Genomic DNA, 21,892 nt, shown 5'->3' with positions numbered 1-21,892 from the left:
TTACTACATGATCATTTAATTCCTCTACAAGTCCTCTGTAATTATATACATTGTCTTTAAAATAATTTACATTTTCCTTATTTATTTTAGTGATGCTTTTGACCTACAGTATGGTGTGGTCATCTTAAGACTAAAGGAGGGTTTAGACATTTCCCACATCCAAGGCCAAGGTACATTATACAGTACCTATGAACTTACTGTAACTAATATTAATATACACTAAAACATACATCACTGCCAGTCGAGTGAGTATTTTAAACCAATGCTTTTAACTTTATTTAAACTTGGATTATTCTGACCTTCACATAGATGAATTTCTGTCCTCCACTGAGAAAGCTCCAGGGATGAAGGAGCTGTTGGTGGCTATTAACATTGGAAAAGATACAGATGATTTCTTGAAACCATCATCTAAGACCACCAGTGGTCAAAGCAGTCCACTCATTATCAGAGGTGAATTCTCATTGAAATTCTCTCTAAAATACAGCAGAAACTACTCTGATATATGGTAGTTTGATACTTTTTGCATGTAAAATTTTCAATGGCAGTACAGAAAATTCTCAGTTGCAATATATAGAAATGTAAATAATCTTGAAAAATTTGTTTATGGCTGTCAAATATCTGTGTGCTCTGTTGTGAAGATATTTAACTTTCCTATTATGAATTCAGACACCAAGAGTCCTCCAGTACAACTTAGTGTTGCAGATGAAAAGCTGCTGGCAGCCAGTCAGCAGTTCAAAAAGAAACAGTCCAAGGGCACCATCGATGTTTGGTGGTTGTTTGATGATGGAGGTAGGTTTAAGGAACAGTAATTTAAGAAACCTGTTAATGTATTGTTTTAGTTTAAATAATAGCTTTTAATAGCTTAAAGAGCTAAATATTGTCCAATATTGTTCATTAAATTCTTTAATACTGTTTTCTTCATTTGGCATTGTTAAGAGAAATGAACTTGCTATTTTAGGGCTGACATTGCTGATACCATATTTGCTAACTAACAAGAAAAAATGGAAGGATTGCAAGATTCGTGTCTTTATTGGTGGAAAGATAAACAGGATTGATCATGACCGCAGAGCGTAAGTTGCCATAATATGTGTAATAAGGAGCTATAGCTATTGCAGTGTTCTTAACTCCATAATAGTTTAACTCCATGCTGATTAGCATACTTCATAAATATAAACAAATCTCATCATTCACCTTTTGTAACTGGTCAGTGTTGAAGTGGATCTGAAGCATGGCCATACCCTCAATGGGATGCTTGTCCTAGAAGCAAAACTGATTACATACAATAATTAAAAATTTCCCTGAAACAATAGAATCAAATAAAATGAATTCTCATATGAACTTAACATGCATACATGGGGAAAAAATTGATAACCCTAAATCATTATGATTAATGTAAAGAACTTCCCTTGAAAAAATTCTTTTAAAATGACCCTCAGTCCCCAGGATCTATGTTGCCACTCATCATGTCCTTTATATCTTGGGCATAAATGTCAGGTTGCATACATGCACAGTGCAATCTCTTTCATCACCATGGAAAACACAAAACATTTTCAACCTAAAAGAAACAGATTTTATTGATCTCTATAAACATGCATATACCATTAAGCACCATCAGGTTCAAAACTTGAACAGTAAGCATACAGCACCCAGTACCTACATTTAAACCATAAAGAAAATGTGTGAATCGTTACATGCCTAGGAGAAAATGTCAAAACATGACCATGTGAAGGGTTTTTCCAGGTTGCCATACACCATCAGATAGGGTGAATTGTGCCATGGAAGCGTTGTCACATCCTGATCTGGGCTATCACACTGTCACCACTATGACTTCTGATGTATCCTGTGTAACTATCCATCTGAAACTCAACTTTGCAGGAATAGTGTGTTGGGAGCCATGGGCATCTAGTTTGTGGTCAAAGTCCTTTCCATGCCATCAGGCAACACCGATCTCTGTTTCAGTAGCCCTTGGCCTCTCACCTATTACATGGTGTAACACTTCTTTTTTTATCTAATAGTAAGCCCAAATACCAGGCAGTAAAACACTGCGAAATTTGTTTAAATAATCAGAGTATGCAGGTTAAGTGGGGGGGGGGATGCACAAGAACACATGTATCAACTTCAAGTAATCACATGAATCCTTAGTTTCAATGGTTAACTAATGTAGTATACTTGCTTTTAATCTCGGAGACACTTAATGTTTAGTACTGAATTATAGGCAAGAATTAAATTACCAGCACCCACCACATCACACAAGCTGATCTTGGTGCTTCAACCTCTGGCTTTCCCCACAGAACGCTCCTGGGTAGCTTATACCATCATGCTTCTCACCGGCAAGGCCAGGGAATGGGGAACAGTGGTCTGGGACGCTGATGTGTCCTGTTCCAGCTTCAAGGAATTCTCTGAGGAAATGAGGCAAACATTCGACTGTTCTCTGTCTGGCCAGGAGGCAGCAAGAGAGCTCATGGAGCTGCGGCAGGGGTCCCGATCTATCTCGGATTATGCCATCGAGTTCCGGACATTGGCAGTGTCATGCGGTTGGAACGAGAGTGCCCTGGTCGACGCATTCTTACATGGCCTGTCCGATGCTGTTAAGGACGAACTTGTCTCTCGGGAACTGCCATTGGACCTCTCCAGCCTGATGGACCTTGACAATCGTATTGACACGCAGGTTCAACAATGGAGGAGAGTGAAGAACTGCCTCAACTTCAACCCCTCTCCACCTCCCGCCTCATCTGTTGAACCCATGCAGGTAGATCGGGTACAGGTGTCATCGGAGGAACGACTGTGCCGATGGAGCACAGGGGCTTGCTTCTACTGCGGTCAGCAGGGACACATCTGCCAAGCCTACCCGCTAAAAGGACAAGCCCACCAGTGAATCGAGGGGCCCTGGTGGGCAATGCTTGGAACCAGTCCCCTGCTGACCGACTGTTGCTCCCCGTTATCACTCTCAACAATTGGCATCACCATCTTTCGGCACTCATCAACTCAGGGGTGGACAGGAAGCTGATCTGCTCCACCACCGCCAAGGATCTCGGAATCCCATTACTCGCCCTCGAGGTCCCTCTCACCGTCCTGACACTCAATGGCACTGGCTTGACCACAATCACTCGCCTCACCACCCTGCTCACCCTAAGGATTTCAGGCAATCACTCTGAAATGATACAACTTCCTGTCATGAACAACCATCACGTTCCCATTATTCTTGGACTACCCTGGTTGATGCAGCACAACCCCAACTTAAACTGGACTGACCACACCATCTTAGGCTGGAGTCCTTCCTGCCTGAACTCCGCTCTGCCTCCCGCCAAACCACCACAGCCCTCAGCCAGTGAGTTTCCCGACCTCTCTCATGTGCCTCTGGAATATCTGGACCTCAAGCCTGTCTTCAGTAAGACCCCAGCAGTGTCCCTTCCCCTTCATAGACCCTATGACTGTGATATCGACCTCCTGCCCAGGACGGCGCCACCCAAGGGACATGTCTACTCTCTTTCCCCCGCCAAGAGACAAGCCATGGAGAAATATATCACGGAGTCTCTGGCAGAATCCCCAGCAGGGGCGGGATTCTTCTTCATGGAGAAGGACAAGTCGCTCTGCCCCTGCATTGACTATCGAGGTCTCAACGCCATCACGGTCAAGAACCGCTACCCGCTACCCACTACTGCTCATGACCACAGCCTCCAAACTACTCCAGGGAGCTAAGGTGTTTACTAAACTGGACTTGCGCAATGCCTATCACCTAGTTAGGCTCAAGGAAGCGGACGAGTGGAAGACGGCCTTCAACACCACCACAGGCCACTATGAGTTCCTTTCGGCCTGACTAACGCGCCCGTGGTATTCCAGGCATTAGTTAACAACATCTTGAGAAACTTTAACATCTTTGTCTTTGTTCACCTGGATGACCTCTTGATTTTCTCTCGCTCCCTGGAGGAACATCGGAGTCACGTCCAGCAGATTCTTCAACACCTGCTAGAGAATAAGCTGTTCGTTAAGGCAGAGAAGATCGATTTCCACCAAGGCTCAGTCTCATTCCTGGGGTTCATCTCTCCAGCTAAGATCCAGATGGACCCCCTCAAGCTGGAGGCAGTCACTGACTGGCCCACCCCATCTTTGAGATGAGAGCTCCAGCGCTTCATGGGGTTCACCAACTTCTACAGGTGCTTCATCCGCAACTTCAGCATGGTGGCCGGACCTCTCTCAGCCTTGACCTCCACCAAGACCAAGTTCAAGTGGGGGGAGGAAGCAGATAAAGCCTTTTCCAGTCTCAAGCTCAGGTTTACCACAGCACCCATTCTCACCATACCCAGTTCAACCAAGCAGTTTATCATTGAGGTCGACACCTCTGAGTCAGGGGTCGAGCCATCCTATCCCAGAAGGCCAATGACAACAAGGTCCACCCATGCTCCTTCTCCCGCCAGCTATCCCCAGCCGAATGGAACTACGACATCGGCGACTGAAAACTACTGGCCGTGAAACTATCCTTGGAGGAGTGGAGGCACTGGCTTGAGGGGTCTGATCTCCCCTTCCTAGTTTGGACCGACCAAAAAAAACTGGAGTACCTCAAATCCACCAAATGTCTCAATTCCTGTCAAGCCCGTTGGTCTCTCTTCTTCTCCTGGTTCAACTTCATGCTCTCCTACCGCCCAGGCTCCAAGAACGGCAAACCCGATGCCCTGTCCAGGATGTTCTCTTCCCACCAAGAGGAGTCCAAGCTACCCAAGACCATCCTTCCTCCACGCTGCCTGGTGGGAGCTGCCATTCTAGAGGTTGAGACGCTGGTGCAGAAGGCCCTGGAGCAGGACCCCAGTGAAGGTAACGCCAACAACATTCCTTGTAACCATCTGTTTGTTCCCGGTCCTGTGCAAACCCAGGTGCTGCAGTGGGGACATTGCTCTAAGCTGGCCTGTCATCTGGGAGCCGCCCGAACCCTGGGTCTCATCCAGCAGTGCTTTTGGTGGCCATCCATCAAGGAGGACGTCCAGGAGTTTGTGGCAGCCTGCGACATATGCTCCCGGAACAAGACAGTCAATCAACCCCCTGCTGGCTTACTGAGACCCCTTCCAACTCCGCATCAACCTTGGTCTCACATTGCCCTGGCCTTCATCACCGGACTCCCCAACTCAGGTGGCAACACATGCATCCTCACTATTATTGACCGTTTTTCTAAGACCGTCCATTTCATTCCTCTGCTCAAGCTCCCCTCAGCCAAAGAGACCACAGAGCTACTCGTCCACCATGTTTTCCGCCTACATGGTCTGCCTACCGACATTTGTTTCTGACCCGGGGTCCTCAGTTCACTGCACATTTCTGGAGAGCCTTCTGCAAACTCATCGGGGCCACCTGTAGTCTCTCCTCAGGCTTCCACCCACAGACCAACGGGTGACCCAGGCTTTGGAGGTTGCACTCAGGTGCATGGCATCCAGGGATGCCAGTTCTTGGAGCAAGTACCTATCCTGGATTGAATATGCACATAACACTCTCCCTTCCTCTGCTACAGGTCTCTCTCTGTTCCAGTGCTCACTAAGTTACCAACCACCACTCTTCCCCAGCCAAGAGGAGGAGGTCTCTGTACTCTCAACCCAGCTCTTTATATGCCGCTGCAGGAGGATGTGGGCATTGGCCTGGAGAAGACTCATTCGCTCTGCACCCACATCCAAGAGGCAGGCCAACAAACATCACTCCAAGGCACCCACCTACCGAGTAGGTCAACAAGTTATGCTCTCCACGCATCATCTGCCACTTAGGACCATCTCTTGCAAGCTAGCACCCAGGTTCCTTGGACCCTTCCTCATCAAGAAGGTAATCAACCCATGTTCTATTAGACTGGCATTACCACTCACCATGCGACATGTTCACCCTATCTTTCATGTATCTCAGCTTAAACCTCTGGTCTCCAGTCCTTTGCTCCCACTCTCCAAACCCCCTCCTCCTCCCAGGCTCATTGATGGCGGCGAGGCCTACACGGTCAAGAAACTGCTGAAGGTGCAGCGGTAAGGCAGAGGTCTCCAGTACCTGGTGGACTGGGAGGAGTATGGCCTTGAGGAGAGAAGTTGGGTCCCTGCCAGGTTCATACTGGACCCAACACATCATGGAGTTCCACCGGCAACACCCGGACACTCTTCCTAAAGTGCCTGGAGGCGCTCGTTGAAGGGGGGGGGTACTGTCATGCCCCACCCTGGACTTCCACTCCAGAGATTTTATTATCTCCCAGTCCAGCGCTAATCCGGATCCGGGATGGGACTTCCATCTTGCCGGCATTCACTTCCTGGTTTGCTCTGCTGTGTATAAAAAGGCCATTGTCAGAAGGGGACTTTGCCAGAACATCTCGTTGGTTTTTCACGTTGTCTCTGTGCCCTTATTGCTTCTTGGATTTTTGCTCTCTGTTTTGCCTGTTCATTGCCACAGTTTTTTGCACTCACGTCTTGTCATTCTTTCATGTTTTTTTGTGCTACATTTTTTGTCAGGACTATTTTTCATGCTCGCATTTTTATCCTTGCCTGCTTCATTTTTTTTTGTCAGGATTATTTTGCTATTTTTGTTCATTTACTCTGACTTTAAATCACTTATTTATTGGATTTTCTGGTCTGTGTTCTGCTTTTGGATCCAAACTCCCCACATCTTGCCACCCATAACAAAAGAAGGATTTAAATTAAATTAATGTATTTCTTAACTAATCTTCATGTTGTATTCATGTTAATAGCCTTTTTTGGTCATTTCAAGAAGGGTGCCAATAATTATGACAAACTTTACACTCACTGTCCACTTTTTAATAGGAATGCTGGTACCTGCACATTCATGCAGTTATCCAGTCAGCCAAACATGTGGCAGTAGCACAATGCAGATACAAATCAAGAGCTTCAATTAATGTTCACATCAAACATCAGATGGGGGGGGGGGGTGATTTCTGTGACCATGGCATAGTTGCTGGTGCCAGAAGACCCTCTGCAATACCCAGTACTCATCTGGCAAAATCCATGCCATGGTTAAAATCACTGAGCTCATATTGCACCCCCCCCACACACACACGCACGCACCCCACCCCATTTTGATGTTTGACATGAACATTAACTGAAGCTGCACCTTCATACTTTTATGCACTGTGCTGCTGCCACATAATTGGCTGATTAGATAACTGCATGAATGAGCAAAAGTACAAGTGTTCCTTTTAAAGTGGGTGGTGAATGTATGTGCTATAACAAAATACAGCAATGTGTAATAGTATATTGAAAAGGTTTACAAAAAGACGATTATTTCTGTTTTAAAACAAAAATCAGAATGTGGCTGATAATATTAATATGCCTCGTCTCCGTCTCGTCTTCGTCCGCTTATCCGGGGCCGGGTCGCGGAGGCAGCAGTCTGAGCATGGAAGCCCAAACTTCCCTTTCCCCAGACACCTCGGCCAGCTCCTCGGGAAGAACACCGAGGTGTTCCCAGGCCAGCCGAGACACATAGTCCCTCCAGCGTGTCCCAGGTCTTCCCTGGGGCCTCCTCCCGGGGGGACATGCCTGGAATACCTCCCCAGGGAGGCGTCCAGGAGGCATCCGAAAGAGATGTCCGAGCCACCTCAGCTGATTCCTCTCGATGTGGAGGAGCAGTGGCTCTACTCCGAGCTCCTCCCGAGTGGCTGTGCTTCTCACCCTATCTCTAAGGGAGCGCCCAGCCACCCTGCGAAGGAAACTCATTTCGGCCGCTTGTATCCGTGATCTTGTTCTTTCAGTCATTACCCAAAGCTCATGACCATAGGTGAGAGTCGGAGCGTAGATCAACTGGTAAATCGAGAGCTTCGCCTTTTGGCTCAGCTCCTTCACCACAACGGACCGGTAAAGCGACCACATCACTGCAGAGGCTGCACTGATCCGCCTGTCAATCTCACACTCTATCCTTCCCTTACTCGTGAACAAGATCCCAAGATACTTAAACTCCTCCACTTGAGGCAGGATTTCTCCACCAACCTGGAGAGGGCAAGCCACCCTTTTCTGGTCGAGAACCATGGCCTCGGACTTGGAGGTGCTGATTCTCATCCCAGCCGCTTCACACTCGACTGCAAACCGCTCCAGTGCATGCTGAAGGTCCTGGTTTGAAGAAGCCAACAGGACAACATCATCCGCAAAAAGCAGAGATGAAATCCAGTGGTTCCCAAACAGGATTCCTTCCGGCCCCTGGCTGCGCCTAGAAATTCTGTCCATAAAAATTATGAACAGAACTGGTGACAAAGGGCAGCCCTGCCAGAGTCCAACATGCACTGGGCACAGGTCTGACTCACTGCCGGCAATGCAAACCAGACTCCTGCTCCGTTTGTATAGGGACCGGACAGCCCTTAGCAAAGAGCCCTGAACCCCGTACTCCCGAAGCACCCCCCCCACAGAATACCATGAGGGACACGGTCGAATGCCTTCTCCAGATCCACAAAGCACATGTGGACTGGTTGGGCAAACTCCCATGAACCCTCGAGCACCCTATGAAGGGTATAGAGCTGGTCCAGTGTTCCGCGACCAGGACGAAAACCACATTGTTACTCCTGGATCCAAAGTTCGACTGTTGGTCGAATTCTCCTCTCCAGTACCCTGGAGTAAACCTTCCCAGGGAGGCTAAGAAGTGTGATTCCCCTATAATCTGAGCACACTCTCCGGTCCCCTTTCTTAAAAAGAGGGACCACCACCCCAGTCTGCCACTCCAGAGGCACTGTCCCCGACCGCCACGCGATGCTGCGGAGGCATGTCAGCCAAGACAGCCTCACAACATCCAGAGACTTGAGATACTCAGGGCGGATCTCATCCACCCCCGGTGCCTTGCCACCGAGGAGCTTGCAAACCACCTCAGTGACTTCGGCTTGGACAATGGATGAGTCCACCTCTGAGTCATCAGCCTCCTCTTCCTCAATGGAAGACGTGACAGTGGGATTGAAGAGATCCTCGAAGTATTCCTTCCACCGCCCGACAATGTCCCCAGTCGAGGTCAACAGCTCCCCACCCGCACTGTAAACAGTGTTGGCAGAGTACTGCTTCCCCCTCCTGAGGCGCCAGACAGTTTGCCAGAATTTCATCGAGGCCGACCGATAGTCCTCCTCCATGGCCTCACCAAACTCCTCCCAGTTCTGAGTTTTTGCCTCCGCAACTGCCCGAGCTGTGGCACGCCTGGCCTGCCGATACCCATCAGCTGCCTCAGGAGTCCCAGAGGCCAACATGGCCTGATAGGACTCCTTCTTCAGCTTGACGGCATCCCTTACTTCTGGTGTCCACCACCGGGTTCGGGGATTGCCGCCACGATAGGCACTGGAGACCTTGCGGCCACAGCTCCGAACAGCCGTGTCTACAGTGGAGGTAGAGAACATGGTCCACTCAGACTCGATGTCCCCCGCCTCCCTCGGAAGCTGGGAGAAGCTCTCCCGGAGGTGGGAGTTAAAGACCTCTCCGACAGAGTGCTCGGCCAGACGTTCCCAGCAGACCCTCACCATACGTTTGGGCCTGCCAGGTCTGTCCGGCTTCCTCCTCTGCCAGCAGATCCAACTCACCACCAGGTGGTGATCAGTTGACAGCTCAGCCCCTCTCTTCACCCGAGTGTCCAAGACATAGGGCCGGAGATCAGATGAAACGACAACAAAGTCGATCATCGACCTCTGACCTAAGGTGTCCTGGTGCCACGTGCACTTATGGACACCCCTATGCTCGAACATGGTGTTCGCTTTGGACAAACCATGACTAGCACAGAAGTCCAATAACAAAATGCCACTCAGGTTCAGACCGGGGAGACCGTTCCTCCCAATCACGCCCCTCCAGGTGTCACTGTCGTCGCCCACGTGAGCGTTGAAGTCCCCCAGTAGAACAATGGAGTCCCCAGTCTGAGCACCTCTCAGTACCTCTCCCAGGGACTCCAAGAAGGCCGGATACTCTATACTGCTATTCAGCCCGTAGGCACAAACAACAGCAAGAGCCCTCTCCCCGATCCGAAGGCGCAGAGAGGCGACCCTCTCATTCACTGGGGTAAATTCCAACACATGGCGGCTGAACTGGGGAGCTATAAGCAAGCCCACACCAGCCGGCCGCCACTCACCATGGGTGACTCCAGAGAAGTGGAGAGTCCAGCCCCTCTCAAGGAGCTGGGTTCCGGAGCCCAAGCTGTGCATGGAGGTGAGCCCGACTATCTCTAGCCGGTACCGCTCAACCTCCCGCACAAGCTCAGGCTCTTTCTCCCCCAGCGAAGTGACATTCCATGTCCCAACAGCTAGCCGCTGTGTTCGGGGATCAGGTTGTCGAGGCCCCTGTCTTCGACTGCTGCCCAATCCACACTGCACCGGCCCCCTACGGCTACCTCTGTGGGTGGTGAACCCACAGGAGGTCAGGCCCACGTCACCGCTTCGGGCTGAGCCCAGTCGGGCCCCGTGGGCAAAGGCCCAGCCATACAAGCCCCAAGCCCGGGCCTGGCTCCAGGGTGGGGCCCCGGCTGCGCCATACCAGGCGACGTCACGGTCCTTGATCTATTATCCATAAGGGTTTGGGTGAACTGCTCTTGGTCTGGCCTGTCACCTAGGACCTGTCTGCCTTGGGAGACCCTAACAGGGGCGTAATGCCCCCGACAACATGGCTCCTAGGATCATTCAAGCACACAAACCCCTCCACCACAATAAGGTGGCAGTTCTAGGAGGGGAACATTTTAATATGCTTTCTTATTTATTACCAAAATGTATGTATTCACAGCTGGCTTATTTATCTAAATTTAGAATATACAATTTCTCATTAATTTTGTAACTGATTTGAGCCTTGCAAGTAAATCCTACATTCTTAACATGGATTCTTATTCCAGAATGGCTACATTACTGAGCAAGTTCAGGATTGACTTCTCTGACATCAGTGTTCTTGGAGATATCAACATAAAGCCAAAGAAACACAGGTAAGTGGAGAATGATTGTTATGCAGAACAAGCAATTGTACTACTTGTAGCTGATAGATAGTGGCCTAATGTACCCTTTATTTCAGTAAAGAAAAATTTGAGGAGATGATTGACCCATACAGACTGAAGGAGGATGATATGGAGCAGGAGGATGCCGAGAGATTAAAGGCTGAGGAACCATGGAGGATTACTGATAATGAACTAGAATTGTACAAGGCCAAGGTGAATGATCAGTATGTATTTATTCTAGTTTGTTCAAGTAACTCCTGCTGTTATTAGTCATTAGAACCATTTCAGACTTGCATAGATGATATATGGACATTCATACTAATTCTGTTTTTAAATTAGACAAATCGTCAAATAAGATTGAATGAATTGCTAAAGGAGCATTCAAGCACAGCAAACCTCATTGTCATGTGAGTAATTCTTCTTTATATATCTGCCAGCATTTTTGTCAGTTTGTATCTAAGTACCTGTAGTGTACTTTTAACATGGGGTAAAATTTGGAGTCACTTCCAACTAGAAATTTACATGTGCAGACTGGCCAACCCCAAATGGAGCAGATTTGAAACAAATCCCCCACTCGTGATATTTTATAATATTGATCATATTATAAAATTACTCTGCACCATGTTGGTACCCAAATGAAGAATGCAGTCTTATGCCGCTTTTCCACTACCAACGCGGCTGAGTTGGGCTGAGCCGTGCCGTGCTGAGTCGAGCTGAGCGGGGCTGTTGGAGTTGCGTTTCGACTACAACTGCGCTGAACCGTGCTGGCTGGAAGTGGGTGGACACATCGGGTGGAGTTAGCAAAAGTGGGTGGACGTCAGGTGATGTCGTTCGGCGGCGCAAACAGTGACATCAGTGATCTTTTAAGCGGTAGTCTCACAACCCGGATAGTAAACAATAAACATGGAGGACATGGAGTCGTTAGTGTTGCTGGTCTTGGTGCTGTGGCTTGTTGTCACCGACAACGCCAACAGATACTGGCAAGAGCGTATAGATGAGGCGAGGTGCATAAGGCTTCATAATTCTCATAATTCGTAATTCTTCTTCTTCCGGGTTTACGGTGTTTACAGATCCCAGCGTGCTCGCGGGGCATGTGTGGGCGTGTGAGGACACTCCTCCTCACCAATCAGTGCACAGGGGAGTGTCTCCTCACGCCCCTAGCCTCACTCAGCTTGGTTTGGCTCGCTTCAGCCCCACTCCAAAACCGTGCGAGTTTTGGGGGCTGAGCAGGGCTGAAGCGAGCTGAGTCGTGCTGTTCTTAGATAGTCGAAACGCGAGCTGTGTCGGGCTGAAGTGAGCTGAAGCGAGCTGAAGTGAGCTGAAAAAGGGTAGTGGAAAAGGGCCATTACAGTCTTGCACAGGCATATATTCCAAGTGTTGTTTCTGAAAAAAGGAATGCGACATTACAAACAACCCTCTAATACATCTGTCATGCATAGTCTTTATACTTTATGTTGGATAGGCATAGTGCCTGTTACCGTTGTTCTATCCCAAACAATACTCTCTTACACAAAGCTGTGTAAGTATACCAGTAATTAGGTTGACTACTAAAATAAAAATTCAGACAATTTAAATATTTTAAGTGAGCAATATCCCCAGAAAATAAAGTTGTATCCACAAGTCTAGACATTCACTTTATTAGGAATGTGGCAGGAGACCAATTAAATTAAAAGTCTGTAGTGAGCTGAACTAAACAGTTGGTAAAACAATGAAAGAGAACATTTGTTCAGTATTAGATAGTTGTTTATTATGTTTGTGTAATGTAGGACCATCTCTAAAGTCAAAGAAATTACTATGTTGTGGGAACATTGAAGGTTACAAGCACATACACTAGTTCTATCAACTTACTAAAAACCGTCAGTAAAGTGAATTACATATGAAAATAATATTCTATGGTATTCTGTTTCACCCCACCTACCTACAAGGAGCAGTGTGAAACACCTAAATAACCTACAGTACTGTGCAAAAGTCTTAGACACCCTTTTTTTCATACAAACTGTATTATAGATTTCCATTTTATGACTTTTACATTATTGAGTCAGTACAAAAATATTTTAGAGTTCCAAACATTCGTTTTCCGGTACAGAAAAAAAAGTTTGTATCTGAGCAGCAGATTACATAAGAGACCACTTTTCAGATTAAAAAAGAAAATGTAATGAAGGCTACTGGGTTTTGCTGCAAAAAATTAAGAAGCAAGTGTGACAGTCAAAGTGTTCAGAAGAACTGTGACTGATTCTACAAGATGCTCAGTAAAATCTACAGCTCATTTCCTTATAAAATTGCACAAGTACCTGAGACTACAATTTTTTTTAAAGCAAAGGATCGTTTTACACCAAATATTGACTTTGTTTCATTTATTATGGCTTACTGCTCCTTATAGTATTTTTTTTTAATGTTGAAACATTTTATTTCGTTATTTTTAAGCCATTTTTGGTCTACAGCATTTCTTTACATGTGCCTCAAACTTTTGCACAGCACTGTATATCAACAGTGAATATCGGGGCTCATCATAGAATGGCCCTGAAAGGTGCTCAGAGAAGACTGCCATATTCATACCACTGGTAAAGGTTAACATTCTGGAATCTGGAGACTTCTTGAAGCAGCACTTTTCAAAATAAGGCTCATGAGGAGGAGATACTTTTTGTAGGTCTGGGCATTTTTGCTAGATACTGAATACATTTGGATTTGAGATCAAAAGATTACTATGAGACAATAGATAAGTATTTCAGCTTTTATGTCCTGCTATTTACATACAGATGTGTTAAACAACTTAAAACATGACACCTTTTGTTTGAACCCATTCATAATTGATCAAAAGTATTGGAAAATATGACTGATAGGCATTTCTTGTTGCCCAAGTGTGCCCTGTTAGATTTATTGATTGTTTAAACAATTAAAGCTCTGAATGTCTACTTTTGATTTGAGCCCTGGCTTTTACCTGTGAAGTCTGAATTTGTTTCTAAAAGGATAAAACATGAAGACCAGAGAGCTGTCTATGGGAGAAAATCAAGCAACTTTTAAGCTGAGAAAAGAGGGGAAAATCTATCAGACTCTTTGCACAAGCATTGGGTATAGCTAATACAACAATTTAGGATGTCCTGAAAAAGAAAGGAACCAGTGGTGTACTAACAACACACTGAACAGGTCAGCTAAGGAAAACAGCAGTTGATGACAAACACAGAACGCTAAAGCAGCAATAGATGAACCTACTGCTCAGGTTTCTTGGCAGTAGCTCAATGCTAATACTGTGAAGTGTGTACAGTTATGAAATGACTGACAAAAATGCTGAACTCTATTGATTACCATATATGTTCTGCATCTGCCAGAAAATGCTAGTTTCCATTGTAACCCATTGCATTGCAAATCCAAACACATAATTATTTTAAATAGATTACAATCTGGAATGTGAACTGTGTTTTCTTATACATCCATTCTACTGTAGGTGTACATCATGACTCAAACGCACATGTGCAGAACACACACTCTAATTGAGACTGAGAAATAATTTGATGTAATGGATTACTAAAAGAATATTAACCCAACTTATTCAAACAGATGATAAATGTCATTTGGACTGGCCTCAGTTGGTTATGTGTATATGCAGCTTAATAGTCCAATAATGATTTTTAAAAACATATTTCTATGTACTATACATATAGGCTTGTAGGCTGGAATGAAGGTTAGGATTATGGTTAATTTTCTAGCAGATAAAAATGCCAATGGGATTTTGGAAGAAAGTTCTTTTCATGTGTCAAGTATGTTAAAAATTTTCAACAATATTTGCATGTGCTACAAGGAGCAAGGGTAAGATTTGATGAAACTAGAGCATGTACAACTTCCAACCTTATTACTCTAGTCAATATAAATACAAATAGTTTTGTATGCCAGTCCTTTTTTTGTATACATGACTTTAATAATTTTTAACAATATTTACATGTATTAAACCTATAGGCATAGGGGCTATGGCTAGGGTTAGGGTTTCATAAACCAGATCAGATATAGCTTCCACTTATTTTTCTAGTATTTTTCTAGCAGATATCAACACCAGTAATTTTGTAGGCCAACCCTTTTTGTATAGAGTCTACTTTATTGGTTTTTAAAAATATCTGCAAACAAGTCCATGGCTGACTATGGGTCGTCCCCCCTTGGGTTAAAGACTCTTGTTTAAGACTGCTCTGTCTTCACTACAACCAGTAAATCCTGAAATTAGTCTGAAGATAGTGATGACATTGTGGTCCCAAATGAGCATCCTGAAATAATCTTTGCAATATATCTGAAAACAGAAATAACCACCTGTTCAGAATCACTATAATATCCACAATAGTATCGATGCAAATTTCAGATTGCAAGTTGATGGATACTAATTTACCTAGCACTGATAAATATACAGCTAGAGAGATAGATGTACTATTTTGATTCACAAGGGGGAACCTGGCGACCCTACTGGCATTGTGATTTACTATGATACACACTCTGAGAGGGCAAGGCCAATTAGCATGTGAACAAAAGATTTAGTTTAACATTTCGGATTTGCACCATGTATGGTGCCTCATTCAGGGGTCACTTCAATCCAAACTATGGTTGTGTCACTTGGAAGGGGTGACAGGTAATCTTTAGGAAATCTATTTTCAGTTTCTCAGCAATGACACAAAAAATGACCATTACACCATCTGGAATTCTCCAGACCATATGGATTACCACTCCCACACTTTCATTCATTCATTCATTCATTCATTTTCAGTAACTGCTTGGTCAGTGGTGCAGTGGATTCACAGCCTATCCTTGGAATACCATAGCATCATCATTACAGGGAATTCTCAGTGTTGTTTAATGATCATTAGGAAATAACCAATCAGATTACTACTATGTTTCATGTACAGTTAGGTCAATAAATATTTGGACAGAGACAACATTTTTCTAATTTTGGTTCTGTAGATTACCACAATGAATTTTGAACAAAACAATTCAGATGCAGTTGAAGTTCAGACTTTCAGCTTTAATTCAGTGGGTTGAACAAAATGATTGCATAAAAATGTGAGGAACGAAATCATTTTTTAAACACAATCCCTTCATTTCAGGGGCTCAAAAGTAATTGGACAAATTAAATAATTGTAAATAAAATGTTTATTTCTAATACTTGGTTGAAAACCCTTTGTTGGCAATGACTGCCTGAAGTCTTGAACTCATGGACATCACCAGACACTGTGTTTCCTCCTTTTTAATGCTCTGCCAGGCCTTTACTGCAGCAGTTTTCAGTTGCTGTCTGTTTGTGGGCCTTTCTGTCTGAAGTTTAGTCTTTAACAAGTGAAATGCATGCTCAATTGAGTTGAGATCAGGTGACTGACTTGGCCATTCAAGAATATTCCACTTCTTTGCTTTAATAAACTCCTGGGTTGCTTTGGCTTTATGTTTTGGGTCATTGTCCATCTGTATTATGAAATGCTGACCAATCAGTTTGGCTGCATTTGACTGGATTTGAGCACACAGTATGTCTCTGAATACCTCAGAATTCATCCGGCTGCTTCTGTCCTGTGTCACATCATCAATAAACACTAGTGACCCAGTGCCACTGGCAGCCATGCATGCCCAAGCCATCACACTGCCTCTGCCGTGTTTTACAGATGATGTGGTATGCTTTGGATCATGAGCTGTACCACGCCTTCACCATACTTTTTTCTTTCCATCATTCTGGTAGGGGTTGATCTTGGTTTCATCTGTCCAAAGAATGTTCTTCCAGAACTGTGCTGGCTTTTTTAGATGTTTTTTAGCAAAGTCCAATCTAGCCTTTTTATTCTTGAGGCTTATGAGTGGCTTGCACCGTGCAGTGAACCCTCTGTATTTACTTTCATGCAGTCTTCTCTTTATGGTAGATTTGGATATTGATACGCCTACCTCCTGGAGAGCGTTGTTCACTTGGTTGGTTGTTGTGAAGGGGTTTCTCTTCACCATGGAAATTATCCTGTGATCATCCACCACTGTTGTCTTCTGTGGGCGTCCAGGTCTTTTTGCATTGATGAGTTCACCAGTGCTTTCTTTCTTTCTCCGGATGTACCAAACTGTAGATTTTGCCACTCCTAATATTGTAGCAATTTCTCGGATGGGTTTTTTCTGTTTTCACAGCTTAAGGATGGCTTGTTTCACCTGCATGAAGAGCTCCTTTGACCGCATGTTTTCTTCACAGCAAAATCTTCCAAATGCAAGCACCACACCTCAAATCAACTCCAGGCCTTTTATCTGCTTAATTGAGAATGACATGACGAAGGAATTGCCCACACCTGCCCCTGAAATAGCCTTTGAGTCAATTGTCCAATTAATTTTGGTCCCTTTAAAAACAGGGTGGCACATGTTAAGGAGCTGAAACTCCTAAACCCTTCATCCAATTTTAATGTGGATACCCTCAAATGAAAGCTGAAAGTCTGGACTTTATGTCCATGTCCATTATATAACTGTAACTTGAATATGTTTCAGTAAACAGGTAAAAAACCAAAATGTGTGTCAGTGTCCAAATATATATGGACCTAACCAGGCCCGCCGACGGGGGGGGGGGACAAACGGGTATGTTGTCCTGGGCCCAGGAATGGGGAGGGCCCAGAATTGGGCTCTCATGAAGTTGCGATTAAATTATTTTATTTCATTTCAAAATGTGTTGATTTGGGGGAGAAATGTGCTATATTTGCATTCAATAAATGATTTCTAGATCTTTTGCCTTTATTGACTTTGAAAAAGGCGTCAAGAACCCCCTACTACCCCTAATGCAAAAATGGTTTGGTCTGACTCTTTGATTAAGGGGAAAAAACGACATCGTTCGATCATAGCGCTTCGACAATCAGCGTGCGTGCCATTTGCCAACATGCACAAGTCAGGAGCACAGAAAAGAAAAGAGAAAAAGAGAGGAAGAAACCAAGAGACTCAGGGGCTCACTGCATAAATATTTTAAAAAAGATTCGGATGATGCAGCAGGTACTAGCAAAGGCAGTGGGGCAGTTGAGCCAGGTAAGACAGCCAACTTTTTCCAGCCCCGTAAAGTAACCCCAACCAAGGCACGCGCGGCACGCAATTCATGTTACAAACGAGGGGACAGCAAGTCACACTGAACACCATATCAAACGCACAGGGCATTGAATCATTTCATAACCACAATGGCTTAATAACATTGTGTTTCATATATCTGATTGAAGCTAAGAATATTCACATTAGCCCGCAATCACATCCCGCCGTTTCTCGAGCGGTGTGTTCTTCTCTGCTTTTCACACTGGACAGTATGCACGCACAGTATAGTATACTGAGTATACTATGTTCGCCCCCAGCCCTGCCCGAAATCCCCTGTCCATCGCTGCTCCTTCGAGAGCATCCCAATCGCGCGTGATTATAGTAGACTATCCATGAGTTTAGGAATACCTTTTTGAATACCTGTCATTTAAGGGTTGGAGTGAGTAGAGACTGGGATAAGAGAGGTGTGTGTGTGTGTGTGGGTTGGCCCGGGGGGGTTGTTAGGGGGGGCCCATTCAGAGCATTTTGTCCCGGGCCCAGCCAAAGCTGTCAGCGGCCCTGGACCTAACTGTATACTATAATGTACATGTGAAATGCTTAGAGGCCTAACATACTGGAATGGACACTGACAGTAGGAAATCAGGGGTTTATTGATATCTGGAGATTTTATCTGCTTTTAATAGACTTTTTGGAATGTATTGGGGCAAAACATTTGAATAACTTTTGAACAAACACACATCTGTATCTATGTTATATAAAATCTGACATGTTTTATAGATCTGCTGAGGAGATAATTTGATCAAATCACTAGGAAACTTGGACTATTTTCATATATTATTACAAAATGGTTAAATCATGTGTAGCCTTCCCAATTTTTTACAGGAGCATGCCACTTGCCAGGAAAGGAACAGTGTCTAGTGCCCTCTACATGTGCTGGCTGGAAACACTGTCTAATGGTCTTCCACCAATTCTGCTTGTAAGAGGAAACCATCAGAGTGTTCTTACTTTCTATTCATAAAATGCAGGCATGCCATCTTACAAATACAAAGAGGAGACACCATTACAATCAGTAAAGCATTGTAGTATGGTGCATGCTGACTATGTCCGGTGTTGCAAAATCTTTATTCATTTTTACATAGAAAATGTGAAGCCAATTTAACAAACCTATGCACTATATGAAGTTCATTTTTCTTTTCTTTTTTGTGTGTGGTGACATATGAAAAGATTTTTGGTAAGAGCTGATAAGTCTTGAAGCAATCTTAGGACACAGACTCATGAGAAAACTACAAAGGTAGTTGTTGTTGTTATTATACTACAAAGGAAATGTTTTCCAACACTGCAATTTTTATGACGCTGATGCAGTTTCAAATACAGAAATTTACCATTATATCTTTCTACTTTCTCCAGGATGGTAAGTAGAATATAGCCTGCATTCATGTAATATGTTTATATGCTAATACTACATTAATTGGTTTCACACAGTTTCTGATACCTACACTGTCATCTGATAATTATCTGACAATTATAACAGGTTTAACGATTTTGTATTGACCAGACATAAATATGTACATGGTAATAAATAAATAAAAAAGAGCACTGCTGAATTGTTTTGTAGTTGCAACACTGAACAGATTAAATAATTGTATTTCTTTTAACAACATTCCTGACTTTGTGTGATGTTTCCATTGTGATTTTATTGTATAATTTGAATATAATATTTGAATATAATGTGATATTTTACTTGTGGCAGTGTAAAGATTATCTCTAGTCAGTAGTACAGTCTGAAAGATCAAATAAATTTCTAGAAATAATCATGCCTTAATTTGTACCTTTGATTTATAATTGCATAAAATCATGTAGATACAGGTCAAGCGCTTCAGTTAATGTTCACATCAAACATCAGAATGGGGGAAAAAATGTGACCTCCGTGATTTTAACCATGATGTGGATGTTGAAGCTAGACATACTAGTTGGGATATTTCTGAAAAATATTGATGTCCAGAAAAACAAAACCTCCAGTGAGCGGTTGTTCCATGAGCAGAAACGCCTTGTTTTTGTGAGAGGTCAGAGGAGAATGGCCAGATAAACACTCAAATAACCATTCATTACCACCCTGATGAGCAGATAAGCATCCCAAACACACAAAACATTGAACATTGAGGAAGATGGACTAATGACAGAAGGTTACATCAAGTTCCACTCCTGTGGGCACAGGCTCACCAAAACAGGATGGTTGTAGATTGGAAAAATAATGCCTGGTCTGATGGACCTCCAGTTTGTAGGGTCTGTATTTGGCATCAAATGCTTGAGTCCAGGAGGGTGGGGGTCACAGAGGGAAACCAGAGGACATCAAAAAACAATGATCAATCACTGTCTCAATATATGGTAAAACACAAATTTCTATGAATGTTATTTTACAGTCCATTGTTGACAACAGACAGATGAGAGGCTACACACCTAACATATAAGAAAGTTCTAACATGACAATTAAAAAGCTACAGCACACTTAAATGTGTTTTTTGAGCTGAAAACTAAATGATATGACTGTACTGTAATGAAACACATCAATGCTGCTGTTAATATTGACAACATTGTCATTTTTTCTAATAAAAATTGCCATTTTATGGGTTGAAAATAGTTAAAATCATCCTGAAACTTACAAGGCCCATACTGATGTAAGAGTCAACCGTTTGGTACTTCTCTATGTCATGAAGTTTTTACATAAAAAAAGAATGTTAAAAGGTCCACTATGTAGGAGTCAACCAAATGAATGCCCCTCCCTTACCCATCCCTTTCAAAGCATGTACTAGAATATACGGTGGCTATCGGGTACCCATAGCATACTTCAAATAATTATTTTTTATTATTTACACTCCCTTTCTTCTTCTCATGCTAAATAATAAGTATGATCTTTCATTCTTTAAAATTTGGGTTCTCAAACTTGTTAGCCAACATCAAACACTGATTCCTCTTCTTTCTCGTTCCTTGTCTTCCTTTCTTCTTCTTCATCTTTGTTTCTGGTGCTTCCTTCTGGATTCACACTGCCACTTGTAAAAACATGAAATGTGGAAGGCACTTTCTAGACATTTGTCTGTTCTGGGCTTCTGTAATGGCGCAATATAGCGGCTCAGTGGAAGTGGACCCGTGCCCTATGTAGATATAAAAGGCTGATTGTAAGATTAGGAAAACACAAGGATTCATAGTTACAGGTAATTTTTCCACTAATGAATCTGTTAATAGATCCCCCTAAGTCCAATGTAGTGGACCTTTAACACCCTCTAATCACAGGTGGGTGGCCCACCTCTCCCAGCCCCCATCCTTGAGTGGAAGTCTGTGAAACTGCACTCATTATTAGCCCGGCTTCTTGTCCCTCCCACTGTCTCGTTTAGTCCCAGAGAAGCCCGGCTTCCCTGGAAGTGATGATTTTGTTGATTTTAACCAATAACAACTAGCCGAAATTGGTTGTTCAGAGCCGTCTCGTAGACTGCAATGGATACCCGGCTGCCGGTTCATAGAGCCCATTGAAATAAGAAAGGTTACAGCCTGGCAGCAAAGGTGATTCTCGTAGCGAACTGAAAGTTCGTCAGACATCACTCAAATAAGTTACAGGATAGTTATGAACATAAATACAATCTTGGGCATATATTATGTTATGCAAGTTATTGTTTTAATGCGAATTCAACGTCGTAGACGCCGCAGTTTGGGGAGAGAATTTTAGGGGAAGCTCGGCTTCCCTTGTTGTCTCTGAGAAATCGCCCCTGGTATATGTATACAGAGTGAATCAGAATAAGACATACAAAATGTGTGTGTGTGTGTGTATATATATATATATATATATATATATATATACTGGGTGCGATTTGTTGGGGGGATGGGGGGATCATCCCCCCCCTCTGGTTTTTATCTCTGCTGAAAAAAAAATCCTTGGGGGGACAACCCCATCAATAAAACAAACAAACCAAAAAAAAAAGTTGACATGACAGGCATGTTGTGACACAGTTTTCTATGG

At 44.0% G+C, this 21,892-nt stretch overlaps 1 protein-coding gene across 1 annotated transcript in view; it reads left to right on the top strand.

Moving 5' to 3' along the window:
* Positions 1–19,502, top strand: part of LOC132893086 (solute carrier family 12 member 2-like) — a 63,785-nt gene extending 44,283 nt beyond the window's left edge. The window contains exons 19-26 of the mRNA XM_060931861.1: positions 91–170; positions 310–450; positions 667–789; positions 959–1,070; positions 10,798–10,884; positions 10,971–11,106; positions 11,233–11,300; positions 18,766–19,502. Of these exons, the coding sequence (XP_060787844.1) occupies positions 91–170; positions 310–450; positions 667–789; positions 959–1,070; positions 10,798–10,884; positions 10,971–11,106; positions 11,233–11,300; positions 18,766–18,901 (883 nt within the window). The 3' untranslated portion in view covers positions 18,902–19,502. The remainder of the gene's footprint in view (positions 1–90; positions 171–309; positions 451–666; positions 790–958; positions 1,071–10,797; positions 10,885–10,970; positions 11,107–11,232; positions 11,301–18,765) is intronic.
* The last annotated feature ends 2,390 nt before the right edge of the window (positions 19,503–21,892 follow it).

Source organism: Neoarius graeffei, chromosome 10, assembly GCF_027579695.1.
Source record: "Neoarius graeffei isolate fNeoGra1 chromosome 10, fNeoGra1.pri, whole genome shotgun sequence".
In the NCBI taxonomy this organism is placed as follows: Eukaryota; Metazoa; Chordata; class Actinopteri; order Siluriformes; family Ariidae; genus Neoarius; species Neoarius graeffei.
This window is presented reverse-complemented; position numbering and strand designations above follow the sequence as displayed.